Genomic DNA, 21,126 nt, shown 5'->3' with positions numbered 1-21,126 from the left:
TCTGCTGCTCCATCCCGGCACTGTACCGTTATATATGTATCCTGCCAACCTGTGCGCCATAGTGTCTGTGCCCATCTGCTGGGTGACGAGGTGCCAGGAGCCCAGGCCGTTCCCTGCACCCGTAATGATACAGAAATGTGCCCTTACCCCGGGGAGGGGTCAGGTGAACCCCAGAGACCAAGCAAAACTTCTCCGTAAGTAACTTTTTCCTATAGTCGCCCATTTATAGGACCATTCCATAAAAATAGCACAGGGCAACCTGGGGAAAACGGCGGTGAAATTATCAATATAGGAAAGGGTTATTTACGGTTAATGTAGTAAAGCCTTTATCAGTGTATATATGTAAAGCTGCATGGTACAGTGTAAAGGCTGTGTGATTAATATAGGAAAGGGTTCTTTACGGTTAATGTAGTAAAGCCTTTATCAGTGTATATACGTAAAGCTGCATGGTACAGTGTAAAGGTGATGTGATCACTATAGGAAAGGGTTCTTTACGGCTAATGTAGTAAAGCCTTTATCAATGTATATATGTAAAGCTGCATGGTGCAGTGTAAAGGTGATGTGATCAATATAGGGAAGGGTTCCTTACGGTTAGAGTAGTAAAGCCTTTATGAGCTTATATGGAAAGCTGCCTGGTGCTACTTTTGGCTTTTCATTGGTGTCCTCGGTTTAGGTAACCCTTGCCCGAGAGCTGGTGATAGAGGAGTTGGCACATAGACGGTTCAGCATGGACGTCTGTGGTCCGACTGGAGCTATTAGTCTTACGTAAGAGGTTTCTCTTTCCCCTAGCAGAGCCATGGTCTGATTAATGGTCTTTATAAGTTTTCTCCCACCTTGTCCTGCATTACACAGGCATTGATTTGATGGGCAGTGTGTAATGCTTTATTTTGCCTCTGGAGGCGCTGTAGGGAAACCAATCACTTACTGATTGTTTGCGGCTCATCAGCAGAACTGCCCGTGATTGATTGTATAGTAACATTGACCCTTTTCTGTCCCCACAGTTATATCAATGCCGGTCACTAATGAAGGTTGGCCAGAGGCGTTCGGCTTTGGGTTGGGCGGTTCCGGCCCCTGTTACATTTTATGGGTTGAGGATGGCAGCAGTGCCCATGTCGCCGGACTGAAACCCGGAGACCAGATTTTGGAAGTAGAAGGAAGGCCGGTGTCGTCTCTGACCTGCGAAGCCCTGACCACACTGGGGCGGGAGTGTCTGACCGTGCCGCCAAGTATCGGAGTAATATCGCGAGTCCAATATGTGGAAGTGTCCAGGAAAGAAAAGGAGGAGGAGGCTGGCCTGATGCTCAGCTATGGCAGACCTCTGCTGGTGGCCAGCGTTACTCCTGGGTCTCCTGCCTCCTACGCTGGGGTTCGAACTGGAGATTTACTCCTTGAAGTTAACGGGGTCCCTGTGACGGATCTGACGGACGCGTCCCGGATGGTTTCCTCTTGGGAGGACGACGTATTGCGGCTCGGCCTCCTCTGCGTCGGTCGGAGGCAGAGACACAGCCGGGCGTACAGCTCCAGTAGAAGCAGATCAGAGACCACAAGCCAAGCACAGAGGCTCAAAGCTCAGGAATTTAACAGGACGGTAAGTGGTTAAGTAACCTTTAAGAATTTAAAGGGGTTGTTCAAAATTGGAAAAATATGGCTGATTTCTGTCAGACACAGCGCCACACCTATCTGCAGGTTGTATGTGGTATTACAGCTCGGCACTACAGATCTAATTTAAATAAATGTTCCTGAGCTGCAATACTAGGCACAACCTATGGGGAAGGGTGGCGCTGTTTTGGTGTAAAAAAAATTGATACAACCCCTTTAATAAGAGTTTCCTTTAGAGATTATTATGGAATGCATCCAAGGCGTGACTCAGAGGTTAGCACATCATGTAACACTCCTCGTCATCTTCACTTCCATCGATGAAGAAAGGTTTTAGTGAAATGCACTTGACTACGAGACCTAGCGAGCGACCGCAGAGAGGTAATGTAGATCTAGGCGCAGAAATGAGCAGAAGTGCTGCGTACAATCAATGGAAGGTCATGATCCAGCTCACAGCAGAGTGATGCGGTCAGAAGCATCGGGTTATAATGTAACTGCACGCCCAATAATTATATATATACGCCCATGTTGTCGCTAATCTTGAGAATGAAGGGGCTGCAATGAATCCGGCTGCTGTTCCCTGCACAGCCAGTGCTGTCATTTTCTCTTTTCTTCTTCATCCTGGGCAGACCACCACCACCACCACGACTTTTTCCAGCAGAGTTTGGCTCCTAACATGTCCAACACCCTCCGAATATATCCCAAACTCCCAATTGTGTCCCTATAATGGCCCTGTCTGCCCCTGATGTGTCACCGTGCTGCCAACTATTATGCTTTAGAAATAACGGTGTCATTTATATAGTTAATCCCCCCCCTCCAAAAAGTGCTTGATTTTCATCGTTGTAGGGGAGGTAGTTGAGATTTGGTTACACATCCTACTTTTTTTAAAATGGGAAAAACCTCTAAAAAGGGGTTGTCCAGGGCTCATTTTGGTGGCAGCTCCCCCTCTCGGTCAGGGAATGGCTATGTAGTATGTGGGGGTCATGTAGTCCGGCACTTTGGATAATCGAGAGAGGGCCGGAGTAACTTCCTATCAAAGTATAGAAGTGGGGGCGCAATGACACAGGTGCAGGAAGAGGGGCAAATGGGGTCATAAGAGGCGCACGATCGGCGGTACAGCAGGGTGGGGGGTTTATCTAGGTTGGGTGTATATGGGGAGGGTGGGGGAAGTTATCATGGTGGTGTGGGCCAGACGGAGGAGATAAGGGAAAGTGAACAACACTTGTCAGAGGAAACATTACCTATGAGTAGAGTATATAAAGCTGGTCTCCTGCTATCAGATCTTTTAGGGCCAATATATGATTTCAATGGCTTAACCCACTTTAATCCTCTCTCACCCCCCCCGTAGGGATCATTGCTCCCTATGCAGAGGACAGTCTATTAGTGCCGATGATTTACGGTAAGCGGGGGAGAAGGAGCCGAATGAATTGCTGCGATGTAATTACCGCATCCACTTATTAATGACTTGTAAATAAAACAGGAATTCGCTTTTCTAACGGATCTGAAATCTGCCAAGAGATGCGAGGCCGTCCCCCAGGGGCGAGAGCCGGGCACGAATTATTGAATAACACATTCAAAGGGAAATTACATCTCCGGCACCATATGTACGCGGCTCATCTATGTGTACAGAACTGCAGGTGCTGTTTTTTGGCTAAGAAGCCCCCAAGAAATCAGACTAGATCTCTTCTAACATAAGGGCCCCCGGCCAAATTCTACACCACCATATTATTGCTGAATAAAAACATTAAAATTACCGCCAAACAGTGACCATATAATAGTGAATACCAGGCGCATCAGCGGACCATCCAGCGCGGCTACATCTTCTCTGACTAGAGTCGTCCACTTTCCCTTTTGTTCTCCTTCCGGCCCAGATCTCCATGACAACTTCTCCTATCTACAAAATAGTAATAGTGCCCCTCTTAGTGCCCAATTTGTGCTCCCACAGAGTAATAATGCCCCTTGTGTCAGCCAACATAGCAATCATGCCCCTCATGTGCCCCTTACAAACTAATATTTACGACGTTGTGCCCCCCCCCACCCCTCAAAGTGTAAAATTTCCCCATAGAAAGTAATATAGCCCCTTATGTGCTTACAAAAAAGTATGTGCCCCCTTTTTTTTTACCCTTAAGCGGCAATAATGCCACTTGGAAAGTAATAATTTTCCCTACGGTAAGTTCCCCCTCTGTAGTAATCATGTATCAGGTCCCCCCTCAAAATAATGATTCCAGCTGTGCCCAATTCAGGATAAAAATTGCCATCTTCGATCCGGTTCATGGACCCTAAATTTTCTGTGCTCCCAGGTGTTGAGATGTTAGAGGTCGCTCAAAATCTGAACCTGTCCTTCTGTATCCGGGGCACATCAGTGGTCCGTGTATGGTGCTCAAACACCCTGGGGGGCTTTTTAATGGGTACAAGAGCGCCCTCTAGCTCCATCTGTAGCTTGCCCCCATGTAAAGTGTTCTGCCCATTTGTCAGGTTCCCTTTAAGTGATTGATGGCCCTAATTCCCAAGGGCTTCTGCAGCATCTGCAGTCTCCGTAGTTCTGGATTTACAGCTGCTTGTGTATGTAGCAGGATTAATCTGTACGATCCCCCCAGGGGGTTGTCGCTGGTTATGGGGGTCCGCTCTTTATCTCCTGCAAGGTGATTGTTCCTTTTTAGGTTTCAAGAACATTTTTCATGCTGCGATTTTCAAAGGAATTCTCGCTGAATACAAAATCAGAGAGCGAAGAATTTTATTTGAGGCAGAGGAGAATGGCGCGGCCATGTTTCATCAGGAACGGCGGGTACATCGATGTACATGTACTGTATAGACCCCGGTGGTCTTCAAGGTCTTCTTGCTACAAAGACAGAGGGTAGACCCTCTAGTCCTGGGGTTACTACCCACTCATTTCAGCTCCTCATATACCTGTATTCCCAGATTTACCCTAAAAAGTTCATGACCTCATAGCATTTCCTTATAGAGGTCAGAGTGACCATTCAAATGAATGATAAAGGTGTCTTCAGTGAGCTCCCCCTAGTGGTGGTTGCAGGAAAACCAAGTTTTATTTAGAAAAGGGAATTAGATGCTCTTGCTTTAACAATATATTATAGATATTATCAGCGCCATTTCTTTTAAATGTTTTTAATTGTAAAATGTATCTATCAGTTCACAGAAGGTTGACACCGTCCACACTTTCTAACTTACCATCCACTCTTTTTCAGTGGGAGGTCCCCTTTCTTCTGCTTTCTGCCAACACTATTGGAGCTGGGACTTTCATACTTCCTTTGTCAGCTTGCGAAGCTTCTGCCATTGTACAATAGCTTACCTGGCCTGAACTGAAAGTCCTCCTCTCTGTGAGAGAAAGATCGGCCCCCATGTACTAAAGAGAAATAATGACCTGACCCCGCTTCCTATAAAGACAAAAACCCACCCCCACTATCTGTAAAAGGGCAAAGACTGTCCCCAGTTACTATAAAGACTCATAGACCCTCCCCCAGTTACTATAAAAAGATAAAGACCCGTCCCCACTTACTATAAAAAGATAAAGACCCGTCCCCACTTACTATAAAAAGATAAAGACCCGTCCCCACTTACTATAAAAAGATAAAGACCCGTCCCCACTTACTATAAAAAGATAAAGACTCGTCCCCACTTACTATAAAAAGATAAAGACCCGTCCCCACTTACAGTACTATCGAGCGACAAAGTCCGTCCCCACTTACTATAAAAACCAAAGACCTGCCCCCACTTACTATAGAGAGACAAAGTCCGCCCCCACTTACTATAAAAACCAAATACCTGCCCCCACTTACTATAGAGAGACAAAGTCCGTCCCCCACTTACTATAAAAACCAAATACCTGCCCCCACTTACTATAGAGAGACAAAGTCCGTCCCCCACTTACTATAGAGACAAAGTCCGTCCCCCACTTACTATAGAGAGACAAAGTCCATCCCCCACTTACTATAAAAACCAAAGACCCGCCCCACTTACTATAGAGAGACAAAGTCCGTCCCCACTTACTATAGAGAGACAAAGTCCATCCCCACTTACTATAAAAACCAAAGACCTGCCCCCACTTGCTATAGAGAGACAAAGTCCGTCCCCACTTACTATAGAGAGACAAAGTCCGTCCCCCACTTACTATAGAGAGACAAAGTCCGTCCCCCACTTACTATCAAGAGCCAAAGTCCGTCCCCCACTTACTATAGAGAGACAAAGTCCGTCCCCCACTTACTATAGAGAGACAAAGTCCGTCCCCCACTTACTATAGAGAGACAAAGTCCGTCCCCCACTTACTATAGAGACAAAGTCCGTCCCCACTTACTATAGAGAGACAAAGTCCGTCCCCCACTTACTATAGAGAGACAAAGTCCGTCCCCCACTTACTATAGAGAGACAAAGTCCGTCCCCCACTTACTATCAAGAGACAAAGTCCGTCCCCCACTTACTATAGAGAGACAAAGTCCGTCCCCCCACTTACTATAGAGAGACAAAGTCCGTCCCCCACTTACTATAAAAACCAAATACCTGCCCCCACTTACTATAGAGAGACAAAGTCCGTCCCCCACTTACTATCAAGAGACAAAGTCCATCCCCCACTTACTATAGAGAGACAAAGTCCGTCCCCCACTTACTATAGAGAGACAAAGTCTGTCCCCCACTTACTATAGAGAGACAAAGTCCGTCCCCCACTTACTATCAAGAGACAAAGTCCATCCCCCACTTACTATAGAGAGACAAAGTCTGTCCCCCACTTACTATCAAGAGACAAAGTCCATCCCCCACTTACTATAGAGAGACAAAGTCCGTCCCCCACTTACTATAGAGAGACAAAGTCTGTCCCCCACTTACTATAGAGAGACAAAGTCCGTCCCCACTTACTATAGAGAGACAAAGTCCGTCCCCACTTACTATAGAGAGACAAAGTCCGTCCCCCACTTACTATAGAGAGACAAAGTCCGTCCCCCACTTACTATAGAGAGACAAAGTCCGTCCCCCACTTACTATCGAGAGACAAAGTCCGTCCCCCACTTACTATCAAGAGACAAAGTCTGTCCCCCACTTACTATAGAGAGACAAAGTCCGTCCCCCACTTACTATCAAGAGACAAAGTCCGTCCCCCACTTACTATAGAGAGACAAAGTCCGTCCCCCACTTACTATCAAGAGACAAAGTCCGTCCTCCACTTACTATAGAGAGACAAAGTCCGTCCCCCACTTACTATAGAGAGACAAAGTCCGTCCCCCACTTACTATAGAGAAACAAAGTCTGTCCCCCACTTACTATAGAGAGACAAAGTCCGTCCCCCACTTACTATAGAGAGACAAAGTCCGTCCCCCACTTACTATAGAGAGACAAAGTCCGTCCCCCACTTACTATAGAGAGACAAAGTCCGTCCCCCACTTACTATAGAGAGACAAAGTCCGTCCCACATTTACTATAGAGAGACAAAGTCCGTCCCCCTCTTACTATAGAGAGACAAAGTCTGTCCCCCACTTACTATAGAGAGACAAAGTCCGTCCCCCACTTACTATAGAGAGACAAAGTCTGTCCCCCACTTACTATAGAGAGACAAAGTCTGTCCCCCACTTACTATAGAGAGACAAAGTCTGTCTGCCACTTACTATAAAAACCAAAGACCTGCCCCCACTTACTATAGAGAGACAAAATCCGCCCCCACTTACTATAAAAACCAAAGACCCGCCCCCACTTACTATAGAGAGACAAAGTCCGGCCCCCACTTACTATCAAGAGACAAAGTCCGTCCTCCACTTACTATAGAGAGACAAAGTCTGTCCCCCACTTACTATAGAGAGACAAAGTCCGTCCCCCACTTACTATAGAGAGACAAAGTCCGTCCCCCACTTACTATAGAGAGACAAAGTCCGTCCCCCACTTACTATAGAGAGACAAAGTCCGTCCCCCATTTACTATAGAGAGACAAAGTCCGTCCCCCACTTACTATAGAGAGACAAAGTCCGTCCCCCACTTACTATAGAGAGACAAAGTCCGTCCCCCACTTACTATAGAGAGACAAAGTCTGTCCCCCACTTACTATAGAGAGACAAAGTCCGTCCACCACTTACTATAGAGAGACAAAGTCTGTCCCCCACTTACTATAGAGAGACAAAGTCTGTCCCCCACTTACTATAGAGAGACAAAGTCTGTCCCCCACTTACTATAGAGAGACAAAGTCTGTCTGCCACTTACTATAAAAACCAAAGACCTGCCCCCACTTACTATAGAGAGACAAAATCCGCCCCCACTTACTATAAAAACCAAAGACCCACCCCCACTTACTATAGAGAGACAAAGTCCGGCCCCCACTTACTATCGAGAGACAAAGTCCGTCCCCCACTTACTATCAAGAGACAAAGTCCGTCCCCCACTTACTATAGAGAGACAAAGTCCGTCCCCACTTACTATAGAGAGACAAAGTCTGTCCTCCACTTACTATAGAGAGACAAAGTCTGTCCTCCACTTACTATAGAGAGAAAAAGTCCGTCCCCCACTTACTATAGAGAGAAAAAGTCCGTCCCCCACTTACTATAGAGAGACAAAGACCCTCTGCGACTTAGTATAAAGCAAAAAAAAACACCCCCACTTAATATAGAGAGTCAAAGACCCACTCCCAATTCCTATATAAAGACAAAGACCTGCCCACACTTCCCCACTTACTATAAAAAGATAAGGAATCGCACTGACCCGAAGAATAAAGTCGCCTAATCACTTATACCACACGAGGAACGGCATAAAAAATAAATACAACCAATTCTTCACATGCTGTTGCTTTTTTCATTCTGCCTCCCAAAGATCTCAGTCAGGCTCGGCGCACATTCATCCTGCGCTCTGCGCTGAACGCTTACTCCGGGGTTTCCGTGTAAATCTCTGAAATAGATGATTCAGACATGTGGGGTCAGTTTATGACCACCCCAGTAGTGGCAGTAGCTCCATGTGGACCCCTCTGAGCAAGGGGCCTGAGGTAACCACACTATCTTCCCCCCCAGCAGCTGCGCTACTGCCTACATCCTATAATCTGTCTCAGCATCTTTGCTGCTGGAGATGGATTACACTTGACAACAGGCAGTGGACAGGAAATTACACAGGAGGGAGACACCTAGTGGACGATCTCGTGGAGTGAATTTTGGGGAGTTTGAAAGCGCCATTTTGGGTAAATAAAGTGATTTTCATTTTTGTTAATGATTGCATTAGTCATCAGATGAACCCAAGTTTGTTGCAGTGAATGATTGACATGTCGGAGGACGCCTTTATATTACTTGTCAGATCATTGCGCCCCCTGCAGAGTATATACTATACACAGAGAGTCTTTTTTTGATATTTCCTTGTTTTGTTTTTTTGCCATTTTGTCCTCTGGCATTTTCCTTACAGCTTGATGAGGTCTTGGGAGAGCAGCCGGCCTTGAAGGAGAAGGTCTTTGCTCTGCTGAAGCAGTACGCCCAGGAGAGGAAAGTGGATCCTTTGGCTTATATGCTGCCCATGATCCTGACGGAGGAGTCTCAGCACCGGCTGATCGACAACATCAGGTACTAATCTCCCTCGGTGCATTAAATGTCTTCAAAATGGCGCCCGCGGTTCATGTATGTTTAAAAAAAAAAAACGCTCTTTATTTTTTTTATTAACTTTTTTTGCATCTTTTTGCTCTAAAAAGTCATATGTTTGTCAAAAATGAAGCAAAATTTGTAAAAAAAAAAATTCATACGTGCATGAAATCACTGCAGGGTGGGGGGATATGTAAATCTGCGCAAAAACTTTACAACATTTTAAAAAGTCGCAATACACATAAAAAAGGCTCAAATTAAATGAAGAATAAAGTGCGAAAGAAAAACACCAAAAATTAGAGAAAATTTGACGTAAATGCAATAATGGATCGGACCCAGAGTCTGTTACAAAATTGCAGTTTTTTATTTTAGTATTCGGTTTATTTCGATAAATCTGTTTAAACCCCCTGCTGGAAATTTTTTTTTTCCTAAGAAACAGCGCCACCCTTGTCCATAGGTCGTGTTTGGTATTGAAAGTCGGCTCTGTTGTAATGGATAGGGCTTAGCTGTAATACCAAAGATAACCTGCGGACAGGTGTGGCAGCGTTTTTGAAAGAAAGCGGCCATTTTTTAATCTAATCCTTTTAAGGATAGACTTGGAAGACTCGGGTTATTCTACACCCTTCCCTTCACCGCCAGGTAACGCGGCAGATACTTTTTTCTTTTTTCTTCGTTTTTTCCTTGTTCTATTTTCGTCTCTTGTTGATCACGGGATTGTAATTCACAAATCCTCAAATAGCAAAGCTGAGACAGATGCTTTAGGTGGAAAGTGCAGAAAATAAGGTTCTCGCAGATGCGGTCAGTACAGGCAGCATCCTACCGCTGTCAGGCGGAGCTGTTTAACCCCTTCCAGTTTTTACACTTACCGTCTAGATCAATGGATCCCGCGGAATCTGTAGCTCCGATGTGAGATGTGACCTGTTTTCCGTGCATATATGCAGACCGGGTATATATAGCTCCGTTTCTCAAGATTAATAAGTGAGGCAGTCCCTATGGGCACGACGAGCCTCGTTTATCAAAACTGTCTAATGGAAATATTGGCCTTGCTGCCCGTAGCATAGAGCAATTTAAGAAATTAATGCTGGAGTTATAGGTCGCCGACACGCATACTTCGTACAACGTTGTACTAAAATTCTATAAAAGCTATTAATTTACAGTGTTTTAGCATAAAAATTACATTTGTCACCATTTATTTGCTTCCATGTGTCCCCCTTGGTGCTGCTCCACAGAATCAGTCTCCTTCCTCCTCTGGTAGCTGACAATCAGAATCAGTCTCCTCCCCCCTATGGCAGTTTACAATCAAAATCAGTTTTCTTCCCCATCTGACATCTGGCAATCAGAATCAGTCTCCTCTCCTCTCTGGCAGCTGACAATTAGATACAGTTTCCTTCCCCCTCTGACATCTGGCAATCAGAATCGGTCTCCTCCCCTCTCTGGCAGCTGACAATTAGAATCAGTTTCCTTCCCCACTGACATCTGGCAGTCAGAGTTGGTCCACTTCCTCTTCTGGTAGCCAACAATCAGAATCAGTCCCCCTCTGGCAGCTTACAATCAGAATCAGTCTCCTTCCCCCTCTGGCACCTGTCAAATATAATCCGTGCTCATTGTACACTTTGTACACCAGGAGGCGCCATGTACATAAATGCCATAACTCAAAATCTGGATGATGCAGTATGAACTTTAACCAAAATAGACTTCTAAAGGGATTGTTTGGTTAACATTCTGGGAGGGTTGTCACTAATATAAGGCCTACAACTAGGTAAAGTGGCAGGTGGCTATAAAGATTGTCTCTCTCTCTCTCTGGAGGACCTTGCCTGTCTGTGTAACCTTTGATTTTAATGGCAAGCATGTAATACTTCCTTTCACCTGCGGGAGTGCTGTAGGGAATTTCAACACTTGCTCTCAGGTCTCCCACTGATCACAGCTCCTAACACCTCACTTTACCTTGCAATCAACTGATTTTCTAGAAATCTTTCTCATACAAATGGATCACCTAAAGTGTATAACCAAACAGAGAGTGAGGAAGACGCCTTGTTTTTTAACAGTCAGTGAGCTGGGTTTAAAACAAAAGGGTGGGTCTTGTCGAAATCACACCCAAAAGTGGGTGTCTTTGGTGTGTTCCTAGACATTTTCAGGGCTAGCTAGGAATGGGGCTTGAATATTTCAAATCTTTTAATTGTACATGTTGATAAGTCACTCAGTTTTGGCTGATTGCCCAATATCATATTTCCCTTTCAGGAATCTGGAAAAGCTGGGTGACAACCCTTCTCGAGAGTCCTATTGTTGGCCATTTTGTTTGTCACCCAACGTTCCCAACTATGTGGTAGAGTTTCCTAAAACCCAACCAAATGCAACAACTCAAGACCGTAGTGTTAAAGTGGAAATAGCCTTTAACCCCTTTACCCCCAAGGGTGGTTTGCACGTTAATGACCAGGCCAATTTTTACAATTCTGACCACTGTCCCTTTATGAGGTTATAACTCCGAAACGCTTCAACGGATCCTGGTGATTCTGACATTGTTTTCTCGTGACATATTGTACTTCATGATAGTGGTAAAATTTCTTTGATAGTACCTGCGTTTATTTGTGAAAAAAACGGAAATTTGGCGAAAATTTTGAAAATTTCGCAATTTTCAAACTTTGAATTTTTATGCAATTAAATCACAGAGATATGTCACACAAAATACTTAATAAGTAACATTTCCCACATGTCTCCTTTACATCAGCATAATTTTGGAACCAATTTTTTTTTTTGTTAGGGAGTTATAAGGGTTAAAAGTTGACCAGCAATTTCTCATTTTTACAACACCATTTTTTTTTAGGGACCACGTCTCATTTGAAGTCATTTTGAGGGGTCTATATGATAGAAAATGCCCAAGTGTGACACCATTCTAAAAACTGCACCCCTCAAGGTGCTCAAAACCACATTCAAGAAGTTTATTAACCCTTCAGGTGTTTAATAGGAATTTTTGGAATGTTTAAATAAAAATGAACATTTAACTTTTTTACACAAAAAATTTACTTCAGCTCCAATTTGTTTTATTTTACCAAGGGTAACAGGAGAAATTGGACCCAAAAAGTTGTTGTCCAATTTGTCCTGAGTACGCTGATACCCCATATGTGGCAGTAAACCACTGTTTGGGCGCATGGGAGAGCTCGGAAGGGAAGGAGCGCTATTTGACTTTTCAATGCAAAATTGACAGGAATTGAGATGGGACGCCATGTTGCGTTTGGAGAGCCACTGATGTGCCTAAACATTGAAACCCCCCACAAGTGACACCATTTTGGAAAGTAGACCCCCTAAGGAACTTATCTGGATGTGTGGTGAGCACTTTGACCCACCAAGTGCTTCACAGAAGTTTATAATGCAGAACCGTAAAAATAAAAAATCATATTTTTTCACAAAAATTATATTTTTGCCCCCAATTTTTTATTTTTCCAAGGGTAAGAGAAGAAATTGGACCTCAAAAGTTGTTGTCCAATTTGTCCTGAGTACGCTGATACCCCATATGTGGCAGTAAACCACTGTTTGGGCGCATGGGAGAGCTCGGAAGGGAAGGAGCGCAGTTTGACTTTTCAATGCAAAATTGACAGAAATTGAGATGGGACGCCATGTTGCGTTTGGAGAGCCACTGATGTGCCTAAACATTGAAACCCCCCACAAGTGACACCATTTTGGAAAGTAGACCCCCTAAGGAACTTATCTGGATGTGTGGTGAGCACTTTGACCCACCAAGGGCTTCACAGAAGTTTATAATGCAGAGCCATAAAAATAAAACAAAATTTTTTTCCCACAAAAATTATTTTTTAGCCCCCAGTTTTGTATTTTCCCTAGGGTAACAGGAGAAATTGGACCCCAAAAGTTGTTGTCCAATTTGTCCTGAGTACGCTGATACCCCATATGTGGGGGGGAACCACCGTTTGGGCGCATGGGAGGGTTCGGAAGGGAAGGAGCGCCATTTGGAATGCAGACTTAGATGGAATGGTCTGCAGGCGTCACATTGCGTTTGCAGAGCCCCTAATGTACCTAAACAGTAGAAACCCCCCACAAGTGACACCATTTTGGAAAGTAGACCCCCTAAGGAACTCATCTTGATGTGTTGTGAGAGCTTTGAACCCCCAAGTATTTCACTACAGTTTATAACGCAGACCCATGCAAATAAAAAATATTTTTTTTCCACAAAAATTATATTTTAGCCCCCAGTTTTGTATTTTTCCAAGGTTAGCAGGAGAAATTGGACCCTAAATGTTGTTGTCCAATTTGTCCTGAGTACGCTGATACCCGATATGTGGGGGGGAACCACCGTTTGGGCGCATGGGAGGGCTCGGAAGGGAAGGAGCATCATTTGGAATGCAGACTTAGATGGATTGGTCTGCAGGCGTCACATTGCGTTTGCAGAGCCCCTAATGTACCTAAACAGTAGAAACCCCCCACAAGTGACCCCATATTGGAAACTAGACCCCTCAATGAACTTATCTAGATGTGTTGTGAGAACTTTGAACCCCCAAGTGTTTCACTACAGTTTATAACGCAGAGCCGTGAAAATAAAAAATCTTTTTGTTTTCCCACAAAAATTATTTTTTAGCCCCCAGTTTTGTATTTTCCCAAGGGTAACAGGAGAAATTGGTCCACAAAAGTTGTTGTCCAATTTGTCCTGAGTACGCTGATACCCCATATGTTGGGGTAAACCCCTGTTTGGGCACACAGGAGAGCTCGGAAGGGAAGGAGCACTGTTTTACTTTTTCAACGCAGAATTGGCTGGAATTGAGATCGGACGCCATGTCGTGTTTGGAGAGCCCCTGATGTGCCGAAACAGTGGAAACCCCCCAATTATAACTGAAACCCTAATCTAAACACACCCCTAACCCTAATTCCAACGGTAACCCTAACCACACCTCTAACCTTGACACACCCCTAACCCTAATCCCAACCCTATTCCCAACTGTAAATGTAATCTAAACCCTAACCCTAACTTTAGCCCCAACCCTAACTGTAGCCCCAACCCTAACCCTAACCCTAGCCCTAACCCTAGCCCTAACCCTAGCCCTAACCCTAACCCTAGCCCTAACCCTAGCCCTAACCCTAGCCCTAGCCCTAACCCTAGCCCTAACCCTAGCCCTAACCCTAGCCCTAACCCTAGCCCTAACCCTAACCCTAGCCCTAGCCCTAGCCCTAACCCTAGCCCTAACCCTAGCACTAACCCTAGCCCTAGCCCTAACCCTAGCCCTAACCCTAGCCCTAATGGGAAAATGGAAATAAATACATTTTTTTTTATTTTTCCCTAACTAAGGGGGTGATGAAGGGGGGTTTGATTTACTTTTATAGCGAGTTTTTTAGCGGATTTTTATGATTGGCAGCCGTCACACACTGAAAGACCCTTTTTGTTGCAAAAAATATTTTTTGCAATACCACATTTTGAGAGCTATAATTTTTCCATATTTTGGTCCACAGAGTCATGTGAGGTCTTGTTTTTTGCGGGACGAGTTGACGTTTTTATTGAAAACATTTTTGGGCACGTGACATTTTTTTATCGCTTTTTATTCCGATTTTTGTGAGGAAGAATGACCAAAAGCCAGCTATTCATGAATTTCTATTGGGGGAGGCGTTTATACCGTTCCGCGTTTGGTAAAATTGATAAATCAGTTTTATTCTTCGGGTCAGTACGATTACAGCGATACCTCATTTATATCATTTTTTTATGGTTTGGTGCTTTTATACGATAAAAACTATTTTACAGAAAAAATAATTATTTTTGCATCGCTTTATTCTCAGGACTATAACTTTTTTATTTTTTTGCTGATGATGCTGTATGGCAGCTCTTTTTTTGCGGGACAATATGACGCTTTCAGCGGTACCATGGTTATTTATATCTGTCCTTTTGATCGCGTGTTATTCCACTTTTTGTTCGGCGGTATGATAATAAAGCGTTGTTTTTTGCCTCGTTTTTTTTTTTTTTTTCTTACGGTGTTTACTGAAGGGGTTAACTAGTGGGACAGTTTTATAGGTCGGGTCGTTACGGACGCGGCGATACTAAATATGTGTACTTTTATTGGTTTTTTTTTTTTATTTAGATGAAGAAATGTATTTATGGGAATAATATTTTTTTTTTTTTTCATTATTTTGGAATATTTTTTTTTATTTTTTTTACACATTTGGAAAATTTTTTTTTTACTTTTTTACTTTGTCCCAGGGGGGGACATCACAGATCAGTGATCTGACAGTTTGCACAGCACTCTGTCAGATCACTGATCTGATAGGAGTGCAGGCTGCTTCACAGTGCCTGCTCTGAGCAGGCTCTGTGAAGCCACCTCCCTCCCTGCAGGACCCGGATCCGCGGCCATCTTGGATCCGGGGCTCGAGCAGGGAGGGAGGTGAGGAGACCCTCGCAGCAACGCGATCACATCGCGTTGCTGCGGGGGGCTCAGGGAAGCCCGCAGGGAGCCCCCTCCCTGCGCGGTGCTTCCCTGCACCGCCGGCACATCGCGATCATCTTTGATCGCGGTGTGCCAGGGGTTAATGTGCCGGGGGCGGTCTGTGACCGCTCCTGGCACATAGTGCCGGATGTCAGCTGCGATAAGCAGCTGACACCCGGCCGCGATCGGCCGCGCTCCCCCCGTGAGCGCGGCCGATCGGCTATGACGTACTATCCCGTCCAGGGTCAGATAAGCCCAGGGCACCTCGACGGGATAGTACGTCTAAGGTCACAGAGGGGTTAAAGGGGACCTGTCATGGGGCATAAATATGTAATTATTTTTTTTTTTTGTCTAAATGTCATTGTTCTCCTGAATCCGACGATGTTCTTCTTTTGTTCCTACGTCTCTCGGTTCCTGAGATATCACCTAAAATGCCCTCAGAGAAGAATTGAAGATCACTCCCACTTGGCTAACAAGACTAGATTTAAATATTGGGAACAAGGGGCCATATCTCAGGAACGGAGAGGCGTAGGAACACAAGAAAAATATCGCCGGATTCAGGAGAACGGCGGCATTTACACCAGGTAAAATAAAAATGTATTTATGGCAAGTGATGTATTCCCTTTAAGGTTGACGGTTCTTTTTGGAAGCAGCGACCCTCTGCGTTAATTCATCTTCTGGTTATAGGCTCAAATCTGAGATGAGCTGCTGAAATCTTTCACTTTCTCTATGGCTACACTAGTAAATATTTCAGAAGACGGAGGTTTGTACAGGTAAATATAGCGTCCTAGTGATGAACCCCGGGCTCCCCTGTGGCCCAGCTATAACAATAGAGAATGTGAACAGGGCCGTGCATTAATGCTTTGGAGAACCGCAGCCGCAGGAGGAGGGCAGCAGCTGGTCTCCTCCTAATCTCTTGTCTCCCGTAGTTTACTACTATTCACACTGTGAAGGGTTAATGCAAATGAAAGGCTAAGCCCCCAGATTTACAGCTAATCTCCACAAATGAATTGCTTTTGATGCCCCCATAGTATTAGCAGCCCATGGGTGGTGCCCGGCCCAGCAGTGCCCCGTGGCAAGAAGCTACATAGTCAGCAATAACATGATCAGTAATGTTACATAGGTGACTCTGGAAGGGTTAAATCATTAGAAAACTGTGTGGCAAGTTCTGACAAATGCCCACTAGTCCGGTTCCAAGTCCGGCTGGGCATTGGGAAAACATCACTTTGTCTTCCCATTTTTTGGGGACCAATAATAGCAGGAAACATGGTGAAGAAGGATGGGGAACCGAGACCAGGGCAAAGGGCATGGATGGGTAGATGTTTGCCCCCTTCCCGATTTCCTATTCTTTTGCATGTTTGTTGCGCTTAAATATTTCAGATCACCAAACAAATTAGACAAAGATAACACAAGTAACACAAAATGCAGTTTTTTAGTGAAGGTCTTTTAGGAAGATGAGTTCACATTCCCTAGCCACACCCAGGCCTGATTACTGCCACAGCTATTCTCAATCGAGAAATCACTTACATAGGACCTGCCTGACAAAGTGTCGTAGACCATAAGTTCTTAAAAAGCTAGACATCATGCCGCGATCCAAGGAAATACTGGAACAAATAAGAGACAAAGTAATTGAGATCTATCAGCCTGGAAAAGGTTATAAAGCCATTTCTAAAGCTTTGGGACTCCAGCGAACCACAGTGAGAGCCATTATCCACAAATGGAGAAAACATGGAACAGTGGTGAACCTTCCCAGGAGTGTCCAGCCTACCAAAATTACCCCAAGAACACAGCGACGACTCATCCAAGAGGTCACAAAAGACCCCACAACATCCAAAGAAATGCACGCCTCACTTGCCTCAGTTAAGGTCAGTATTCATGACTACACCATAAGAAAGAATCACTAAAAAAAAAGCAATAAATGAAAGAGTTCCTAAATGAAAGCAATAAAAACGAAAATGCTCATCTCAGTTTTGCCAGAAAACCTCTTGATGATCCCCAAGACTTTTGGTAGAATACTCTGTGGACTCATGAGACAAAAGTTGAACTTTTTGGAAGGTGTATGTCCCATTACACCTGGCGTATAAGTAACAGCATTTCAGAAAAGGAACATCATACCAACAGTAAAATATGGTGGTGGTAGTGGCTGTATTGCTGCTTCAGGACCTGGAGGACTTACTGTGGTAAGAGGAACCATGAATTCTGCTGTCTACCAAAAAAAATCCTGAAGGAGAATGTCCGGCCATCTGTTTGTGACCTCAAGCTGAAGTGCACTTGGGTTACGCAGCAGGATAATGATTCAAAACACACAAGCAAGTCCAACTCTGAATGGCTTAAGAAAAACAAAATTAAGACTTTGGAGTGGCCTAGTCAAAGTCCTGACCTTAATCTGATTGAGATGCTGCAGCACGTCCTTATATAGGCTGCTCATGCTCGGAAACCTCCAATATGGCTGAATTACAACAATTCTGCAAAGATGAGTTGACAAAATTCCTCCAGAGCGTTGTAAAAGACTCATTGCCAGTTATCGCAAACGCTTGATTGCAGTTGTTGCTGCTAAGGGCGGCCCAACCAGTAATTAGGCTTAGCGGACAATCACTTTTTCACACAGCGCCCTGTAGGTTTGGATTTCTTTTTCCTTTAATACTAAAGACCTTCATTTATAGACTGCATTTTGTGTTACTTGTGTTATCGTTGTCTGATATCTACACTTGTTTTGTGATCTGATACATTTAAGGAAACCCGTCAGCAGGATTGTGCACAGTAACCTACACACAGTGTCAGGTCGGTGCCGTTATACTGATTGCAATGATACCTGGTGATGAAATCCGTCTTGTGGTTCTTGTTTAATCTTTATTTTCAGTTTCTAGTTAATGATATGCTCCTGCCCCGGGGCGGCCAGTGGGGGTCTTCATGTGGTGCTCTGATTAGGAATTCTTGTGTATGGCTTCTGACGGTCACCTATCTCTCACTGACCTGCCCCCAAGTTTACATTCTGAATATAATATGTTTTGATTAAAAAAATAATAACATTCTGCAGGCAGGCGGCGGCGGCGGTGCTGTAGCATGATCACATCCATAATATGCATTGTATTATTTTATTTGGTGATATAAGTTTAATCAGAAAAAAAAATCTCAATCAAAATGGTGCCGACCGTGCCTGCACAGTAGCATCTATCGCATCCATGGCGCCATTTTGAGAGATAATTTTTTTTTCTGAATAAATTTATATTGCCAAATAAATAATTAAATGGAGATTCTAAATGTGATTATAGATGCAGACCCTTTGCTCAGACACTCATATTTAAGTCCCATGCTGTCCATTTTCTTGTGATCCTTGAGATGGTTCTACTCCTTCATTGGAGTCCAGCTGTGTGTAATTAAACTGATAGGACTTGATTTGGAAAGGCGCACACCTGTCTATATAAGACCTCACAGCTCACAGTGCATGTCAAAGGAGAATCATGAAGCCAAAGGAACTGGCCAAGGAGCTCAGAGACAGAATTGTGGCACAGATCTGGCCAAGGTTACAACAGAATTTCTGCAGGACTCAAGGTTCCTAAGAGCACAGTGGCCTCCATAATCCTTAAATGGAAGAAGTTTGGACCACCAGAAGTCTTCCTAGACCTGGCCGTCCAGCCAAACTGACCAATCGTGGGAGATGAGCCTTGGTGAGAGAGGTAAAGAAGAACACCAAGATCACTGTGGCCGAGCTCCAGAGATACAGTAGGGAGATGGGAGAAAGTTCCACAAAGTCAACTATCACTGCAGCCTCCACCAGTTGGGCCTTTATGGCAGAGTGAACTGACGCAAGCCTCTCCTCAGTGCAAGACCTATGAAAGCCGCATAGAGTTTGCTAAAAAAAAAAAAACACATGAAGGACTCCCAGACCATGAGAAATAAGATTCTCTGGTCTGATGAGACGAAGATAGACCTTTTTGGTGGTAATTCTAAGCGGTATGTGTGGAGAAAGCCAGGCAGTGCTCATCACCTGCCCAATACAATCCCTACAGTGAAACATGGTGGTGGCAGCATCATGCTATGGAGTGTTTTTCAGTTGCAGGGACAGAACGACTGGTTGTCATTGAAGGAAACATGAATGTGGCCAAGTACAGAGATATCCTGGATGAAAACCTCTTCCAGAGTGCTCTGGACCTCAGACTTGGCCAAAGGTTCCCCTTCCAACAAGACAATGACCCTAAGCACACAGCTAAAATAACAAAGGAGCGGCTTCAGAACAACTCTGTGACCATTCCTCACTGGCCCAGCCAGAGCCCTGACCTAAACCCAATGGAGCATCTCTGGAGAGACCTGAAAATGGCGTCCACCAACGTTCACCATCCAATCTGACGGAACTGGAGAGGATCTGCAAGGAAGAATGGCCGAGGATCCCCAAATCCAGGGGTGAAAAACATTATTCCCAAGAAGACTCATGGCTGTACTAGCTCAAAAGGTCCTTCTACTCAATACTGAGCAAAGGGGCTGAAGACTTATGACCATGTGATATTTCAGTTTTTCTTTTTTAATAAATTTGCAAACATTTCTACATTTCTTTTTTTTCAGTCAAGATGAGGTGCAGAGTGAACATTAATGAGGAAAAATGAACTTTTTTGAATTTACCAAATGGCTGCAATGAAACAAAGAGAAAAATTTAGAGGGGTCTGAATACTTTCTGTACCCACTGTAGATAGATGATAGATCAGTGATTTCAGGCCTCCTTTTCTGTCATCTATGATGGATACATAACCCCCTCTCTTAGGCCTCGGTGTCGGGGGCTTCTGTGCTGTATATATATATATAGCAGTGTTGCAGATTTGCCAACTTGACATTTTATTTTTTTCTTGACATCAGAAAATCCGGCAGACCGATGATAATTACAGGCAGAATAATCTCTTACTTTTTCTAACGGACAGGACAATACATTCCCTATTTCTCCGGAGGGTCCGGGGATTTCTGTGTGGACCTCCGGCGTTCTCCGTGTCATTTTGCTCTGACCCTTTTTAGCTGTTTGTGAAGAGATAGATATCCCCCAGACCCTCGGCCCTTCTCCCCTCCTCTCCTCTTCTCTCCTCCTCTCCTCTTCTCTCCTCCTCTCATCTTCTCTCCTCCTCTCCTCTTCTGTCCTCTTCTCTCCTCCTCTCCTCTTCTCTCCTCCTCTCATCTTCTCTCCTCTTCTCTCCTCCTCTCATCTTCTCTCCTCCTCTCATCTTCTCTCCTCTTCTCCTCTTCTCCTCTTCTCTCCTCTTCTCTCCTCCTCTCCTTTTCTCTCCTCTTCTCTCCTCCTCTCCTCTTCTCTCCTCCTCTCCTCTTCTCTCCTCCTCTCCTCTTCTCTCCTCCTCTCATCTTCTCTCCTCCTCTCCTCTTCTCTCCTCCTCTCCTCTTCTCTCCTCCTCTCCTCTTCTCTCCACTTCTCTCCTCCTCTCCTCTTCTCTCCTCCTCTCCTCTTCTCTCCTCCTCTTCTCTCCTCTTCTCTCCTCCTCTTCTCCTCTTCTCTCCTCCTCTCCTCCTCTCCTCTTCTCTCCTCCTCTTCTCTCCTCTTCTCTCCTCCTCTTCTCCTCTTCTCTCCTCCTCTCCTC

At 44.6% G+C, this 21,126-nt stretch overlaps 1 protein-coding gene across 1 annotated transcript in view; it reads left to right on the top strand.

Moving 5' to 3' along the window:
• Positions 1 to 1,007: 1,007 nt before the first annotated feature.
• Positions 1,008 to 21,126, top strand: part of GRID2IP (Grid2 interacting protein) — a 64,317-nt gene continuing 44,198 nt past the window's right edge. The window contains exons 1-2 of the mRNA XM_069734546.1: positions 1,008 to 1,588; positions 8,971 to 9,125. Of these exons, the coding sequence (XP_069590647.1) occupies positions 1,010 to 1,588; positions 8,971 to 9,125 (734 nt within the window). The 5' untranslated portion in view covers positions 1,008 to 1,009. The remainder of the gene's footprint in view (positions 1,589 to 8,970; positions 9,126 to 21,126) is intronic.

Source organism: Ranitomeya imitator, chromosome 7 (genome assembly GCF_032444005.1).
Source record: "Ranitomeya imitator isolate aRanImi1 chromosome 7, aRanImi1.pri, whole genome shotgun sequence".
Taxonomy (NCBI): domain Eukaryota; kingdom Metazoa; phylum Chordata; class Amphibia; order Anura; family Dendrobatidae; genus Ranitomeya; species Ranitomeya imitator.
Note: the sequence above shows the minus strand (reverse complement) of the source record. Positions and strands in the feature narration are given on the sequence as shown.